The sequence below is a fragment of the Peromyscus californicus genome, unplaced genomic scaffold (assembly GCF_007827085.1).
Source record: "Peromyscus californicus insignis strain IS unplaced genomic scaffold, ASM782708v3 Scaffold_17__1_contigs__length_78620276, whole genome shotgun sequence".
Taxonomy (NCBI): domain Eukaryota; kingdom Metazoa; phylum Chordata; class Mammalia; order Rodentia; family Cricetidae; genus Peromyscus; species Peromyscus californicus.
In genome coordinates this window covers 32,469,636-32,475,964 of record NW_026294469.1, presented here as the reverse complement: position 1 = coordinate 32,475,964, position 6,329 = coordinate 32,469,636, and the positions used below count along the sequence as shown (strand labels likewise).

The following is a 6,329-nucleotide window of genomic DNA, read 5'->3' as shown; positions in this document are numbered from 1 at the left end:
CGCTGATGGCAAAATGGGACCCATCTCCAGTTATTCCTTGGGCTCCCCAGCTCTGCAGATCTGGGAGAGAACCTACATAAACATATTGGTGATGTAGCCAGCTTTCAAGGCCGAGAGAATCCTTATGGATTCGGGAGACTGGTTTTTCATTTAGAATTTTCTTTTTCCTTTGGAAGATGAAATGCTTCTCTCGTTACCTGCCTTACATCTTCAGACCTCCAAACACCATCCTCTCTTCCAGCTGCCACACGGAAGGTACAGACCAGAGAGGGAGAGTGTCTGGGTGGGTGGGACAAAGTGGGCTGGTGTCTGACTTCCCACAGGTTCTGCTGACGCTGCTTTCTGCAGCTTACTATCGTTCGTTCCTGGGAAAGCTTGTATCTGACATATAGATCTGCTTCGAAAATCAGCCTGCCTCCTCCAAGGCAAGGGAAGTATTTTCTGAGGAGCAGGATAATGTAGCGAAGGTGATCTCAAAGCGGGCGGCCGATCTGACAATCCATTCAGGAATATTTTGTCAATTTCCCTCGTCTCATTTACCGGTGCAAACAAGTCGTTGGAACTAGTGCTGAGGAAAAACAGGCAGTGGATGCTGCCACACACATTTATCCTAGCTCTGTCGTGTCACTGTCTGCTTAATAACTTGGTGCATGCCCAAGAAAGCAATTAGCAAAATAGAATTAGCTTAGTCTGTGGCTGTTAGCCTGGAGTTCAGTCTGTACTTAGGTTGCTGAGTTTGGGTACTTGCTAGAAATGTGTTTTGTAAGGTTTCTAAGTTAATTCTCTGTAAGGAGCATGGGCTGGGCCTTGCACAGAATCTCCCCAGCCCCAGCTTCTGTCTGAGACTGCCTCAGCTTCTAGCCTGACATGGCATGCATGTATCCATGGGTGTGTACTTTCCCTGTGCACGTGTGTGCCGCCGTGTAAACATCTGGCAGTACCTCTCCCACTGAGCACTGCAGATCTCAGCATTTCTCCAGCAAGGAGCTGGCTGTGTCTCTTCCGTGTGCGATTTGTCTGTTTCTTTAGATCTGATGTTCCCAGGAAAGTGCAATTTCGAGTAGAGCAACTAGGCTAGATAATCTTCAGCTTTAGGAGTTCTCCAAACAGTGAGACAGTATTAGAGAGGACACCGATGGTGAGTCCACCTCAGTCCAGACACCGTCTTCCTGGAGTGAGTGGCTCGGCAGCCTGTTCTGAAGCACCGTTATTTCTCATCCTTGCAGGAGGAGTCTGGGACTGAGGGCTGTGTATATCATATGAGAGAAGCAGACTTCGGGGATGAAGTGGATTTTCAATCACTTCCTGTGGGAAAAGGGAGTAGGTGTTTGGAATGACTTTAGAATTGAGACTGAGGTGGCATTTTCATAGCCATTGGTTTCCTACATATGTTATTTTTACATTTGCATTCGTCCCTTAAAATGTGTTGATAGCTAAAAAGCAAATGACCCATTGGCAATTTTTTTCTCCCTGGGGGAGGGAACCTAATAAATCTCTGCATGTATTCCTAAAATATTGGGGAAGAAGATAGAAGAAGGTAGCATGGATCAGAATCTCCAAAACTTTCCACATACTGAAGACCTAAAGCCATTTAGAAGGGGCCTTGATGGCTTTCTATTCCAATTGGCTCCCTGATTGCCTCCCTTCTCTCCTCCCAGCTTGGACTCTGAAAATCAAACACTTGATCACAATTAGTGTTTTGTACCTTGATCAAACTAAATACTCTGGTCATATAGACAAAACTGCTACCATAACAAGAATGTTTTTAAATATTTTTAAATCAATTTAATTAATTCTATCAAAGTGGAAACATCACTTTGTCTCAAAACAAATAACTTCTGCTTCACCCCCATCAACAGACTTAGGAATAGAAATCAAGAGTTTTGAATTTGAATTCATTGTGAATCTAATAAAGACAATTAAGAAGGAGAATAGCATCCTCCAAAATAACATCATGGAAGAGGCCTTGGGACATAGTGGAAAAGACATGAGTCAGATACCAAGCCAGCTGGCCCACTAAATTTAATTGCTGTGCACCCAATCTCTTCCGTAATTTGGAAGTAAGAAGCCCTTATCCCATGGAGGTTGAGAATGAAATGTGACAGACAACAGTCTTCCTGAAGCTCTGTAAATGACAGTCACTGTCTGGCTTTGGATATGATGTCCCATGTTTCCTGGGAGGTTCACATTTTCTTTATTCTACCATCTCCAAGCCCAAGCAGCTTCCTCAAACATATCTAGTTACCTTAACTCACAGTACCAAACTAGTAGTACTTAACTAGTAGTTATCCAAACTAGTTACTTTATTTAAAGTTCATCTAAGGAGAAAAGCATGTTAGAATGAGTCTAGGTTTGTTTTGCTTTTCACAAGGTGTGTGTTTCTTTTTAGCAACCCTCTTACTCTACTCTTGAGCCTGTTTATTTACAGCTACCAATGCCACCTTTTATTTAACTGGATAAGTGAAGAATGAATAATTTTTTACTATTATAAAGTATATACAAAATGGCCCCAACAATTTCCCTAAGAATAATTCTAAACCAACTTTAGGATGTGAAGTGGTGCTGGGCCTCTTGGGGGAAGAGTGCTATACACTGAAGACTTGAGTTGTCTCACTGCTGTTTTCCCACAACAGGAAGATGCTGGCTTGAGATCCAGCCTCTGTTGCATGCCGGCACGGTGATATTAGGTGTTAGCGCCTCTGGACCTTGGCTTCCAGGGGATGGCTTCAAAGAAATTCGGTTAAAATAACACAGAGGGGGCTTTGATAATGGTAATGATGATGGCAAACTGGCCTCCATGCACATTGAATTCAATGTGTTGTCCAAATACAAAATGATACTTTATATAGAAAGTAAATCCAGATTATGAGCTTCATAAATTAGTTCTTTTTTCCCCCCTCTTTCTCTGTTATTTAACCTATCAGATGAAGGCTTGTTTCTTCATACAGTAGTCAGAATGATTTGTTTAAAATATGGTGTCCTGGGGCTGATGAGATGGCTCAGCAGTTAGGAGCTCTAGTTGCTCTTGCAAAGGACCTAAGTTCAATTCCCAGCACCTACATGGCAGCTAACAGACATCTGTAGCTCTAGTTCCAGGATATCTGACCCCCTCTTGTGGCCTCCATAGGCACCAGGCATGCAAGTAATACATACACATACATGCAGGCAAAACACCCACACACATAAGAAATAAATAGGTGGGGAGGGGGAGGTTCCTATGGAGATCACCCTGTAGATAAAAGAAAAGTTGTTCTGTAAGCATGAAGGCCTGAGTTCAAGTCCTTAGCACCCATATAAAAAGTTGGACATGGCTGTGTACACCTGTAATCCCAGTGTTGAGAAATGAAGAGTTCACTGATTAGCCAGCCTACTCCAAATGGTGAGCTTCTGGTTCAGTGAGGGATCATCTCAAGGCAGTAGAGTGGAGAGTAATAGAAGAAAGTGCTGCCTCCAGTGCTGCTCTGGCCTCCACACACATGTGCATTCACATGCATGCATCCTATTAGATAGATAGATAGATAGATAGATAGATAGAGAGATAGATAGATAGAGAGATAGATAATAGATAGATAGATAGATATGCAGATAGATAGATATATGGTCTACTTTCCATCGTGTGCTCTCAAACGTATCTGTATTTAAAATCCTATTTGTTCTGCTGCCTGTTCAACCTCTCTCCCTGCTTGGCTTTAAGTGTCTCCATCTCACCTGGCCTCTGGCCACACAGTCCATCATTGGTTCCTTGACATTCTCCCTCCAACCACAGGCTTTCAGGAATCCGCTCTGCCATAAGGCACTGTTACGCCAGCCTTTCATCTCCAGTTCCAGCCTGGAAGCCATGCCTGACCCTCTGCTCATCATAGCTATTTAAGACTGTGTTTCTTCACTTCAGAGAACACACCTGGTTTGCCATGGTGAATAAATTGTGATGACATCTTTGTTACCCTGCTCCTCTCACTGACAGTGGTGTGGAAGCAAGCCCACATGTGACTGTGCTCCCTCCTGTACCTCCAGCACTGGGACAATACAAGGGCATGATAGACACTGGAGTGGAAGGATAACACACATGAGGCTATCATGTAGATGAAATGCCAAATCATGTGCATACCATCACAAAAAGCACCCCAACATAAACACACAAACATAACACAGCCCCCATATAAACACAAGGTGTCTTAGTCACTGCAGGTTGGGGATCTTCAAGTAGACATACTTTAAGAGACAGATTTCTCTGCAATGCTGTTTTTTTTTTAAAAAAATTCATGTTTATTGGTTTGTTTTTGTTTGGTTGAGCATGCATATGGAATCAACTCTCTCCTTCTACCATGTTGGTTCTGGGCATCAAACAGGTTGTCAGTCTTACAGATGCGCACCCTGTCAATTGAGCCATTGAGTTGGTCTTGTGGTTCTTTACCTTGAGATAAAAGGATGCAGTCAGAAACAAGGACAGTCAAATGATGCTACTGCAGGACAATGGTTTGAGAAGTCATAGTACTATCTTTGCATCTATGTGACTGATTACTTAAGGGATCCCTTAACTTCCTTTCCCTTGATAGGAGAGGGGTCATCCAGGATAGAACTATGGCTTCAGAACTGGGGAGACAACTAAATTACAGCTAAAAGAAACTATTCAAGGCAGCATACAGGGCAAACAGGAAGAAAAAGCCACAGGAATGGGTGGGCAGTGAAGCAAAAGGAGACTTGCTGGTATTTTTTGGAGGCTAATTTGGGAGCAGACATTGGAAGACCTTCTTTGGTTACTAACCAATCAGGGTGAGGTTCCTTGCCTTGCAAGTACCCCCTCTTCAGCACAAATTGTTCTTGTCCAGTTCCTGTGCACACCCTTACTCACCCTGGAAAACTGATCTAAAAGAAATCTTTCTTGGAAGACTTCTTCAAGGCTTCAGAGATGGTGGCCTGTGAGTCACACAAACCATAGTCACAAAGGAGAGAATCTCCAAGGAAGACAATCAACCACCAGGAAGCCTATGGATTCCAACTGGGTGCCAGAGACTACATCTGGAGTCTCTGGCCTGCTCCTCACAATAGCCATTCATACTGAATATCATTATCTTCATGTTTTAAGTGAGGAATTGTCTCAGCCAAAATTTAGTAAACTAACAGAGCCAAAACCCAAGTCTAACCCTCTGATCCTAACTTTAGAACCGCTCTAGCCTTTACAACACCCTGCAGACTTCCTTCTGACTCAGTGTGAGGATAACCTCCCAGGTGTTTTGAAAGATCTACTTATCTTCATGCATATCTGTGTACTGGATAGTAGGAGCTGGATTTTTGCCCCATTCACCTTCATTAGACATTCAAGATATCCTTTTAAAATTGAGGACTGAATGGGAAAGTGGATGGACAAACTCACCCATATTCTATCAATAGGGATTCTTCACTAGAAGGGTCATCTTGAAGCATCTTTCAAGGACATCCTCAACAAATTTTCTGGAAGTCACTTTCCATGCACACACAAATGCACCTTTTTCTAACTCTTTAGTGTGTCATAAAGAATACTAATGTAAAGATTAAGTAAAAGACAAGGTGCTGTAATTCCACTGTGTGTATATGAATGTGCATGTGCATGTTTGTATGTGTCTATTTCTCACAATAATCTTGAGGTGAATAGTACTGTTATCAGATCTCAAGAAGCTGGATAATATGTCTGTAACCTCCCTCTGGTTGAGAGCAAAACTTAGGATTAGAACTCATGCAGTCTGATGCCAGAGTACATACAAGACTTGTCATTGCATTATTGTTTTGCTTTTTTTTTTGTATTTACAGAATTCTTATTTTTCATGTCTCTTAAATTCTCTTCTCAATCCTTTCTGCATATTTAGAAGCATCCCACGCTTCAGAGCCCACATCACATGTACTTCCACCCACAGCTTTCTCTCACCAGTCATTTTCTAATCAATCTCTCTCATCTTCACAAATACACACCTGCATTTAAAACCCTTTCCAAAGCATGCTGTGTGTGTCTGAAACACAAATATAACAATAGCTATACCAAGGTAATTTTGTTGAGATCAAATGGGACAAGATCACATTGTCATTCGATACCACTTTATGTCTCAAGTGTATTTTTAAAATATGGTAGGCAGTGAATGAGTGGGCCTACTGAGCATCCACTGTAGGAAGATCTTATTCCCTCTCTTCACTGCAACCACTTCATACCTGCACTTCTGCCCACTCTCATCAGCACCAGGAGTTTCCCTTCCACAGAGACATTCTGTGCAGTCCACACATACACAGTAAGTCACCTGGCCTGAACCCGTATCTTCCTTCAGCTGTGGCCCAATCTCCTGCTCTTCCTTTAAGAAATG

The 6,329-nt window shown here is 42.6% G+C and overlaps 1 protein-coding gene across 6 annotated transcripts in view; it reads left to right on the top strand.

Annotated features, from left to right (window-relative positions):
- The first annotated feature begins 1 nt into the window (after position 1).
- Ppp2r2b (protein phosphatase 2 regulatory subunit Bbeta) overlaps positions 2-6,329 on the top strand; it is a 404,023-nt gene continuing 397,695 nt past the window's right edge. For 4 of the 6 annotated variants that reach the window (XM_052742109.1, XM_052742105.1, XM_052742104.1 and 1 more), the window contains exon 1: positions 2-255. In XM_052742109.1, coding sequence (XP_052598069.1) covers positions 177-255 — 79 coding nt within the window. In that variant the 5' untranslated portion in view covers positions 2-176. The remainder of the gene's footprint in view (positions 256-6,329) is intronic. The other 2 variants (XM_052742110.1, XM_052742107.1) reach the window with 1 other exon arrangement.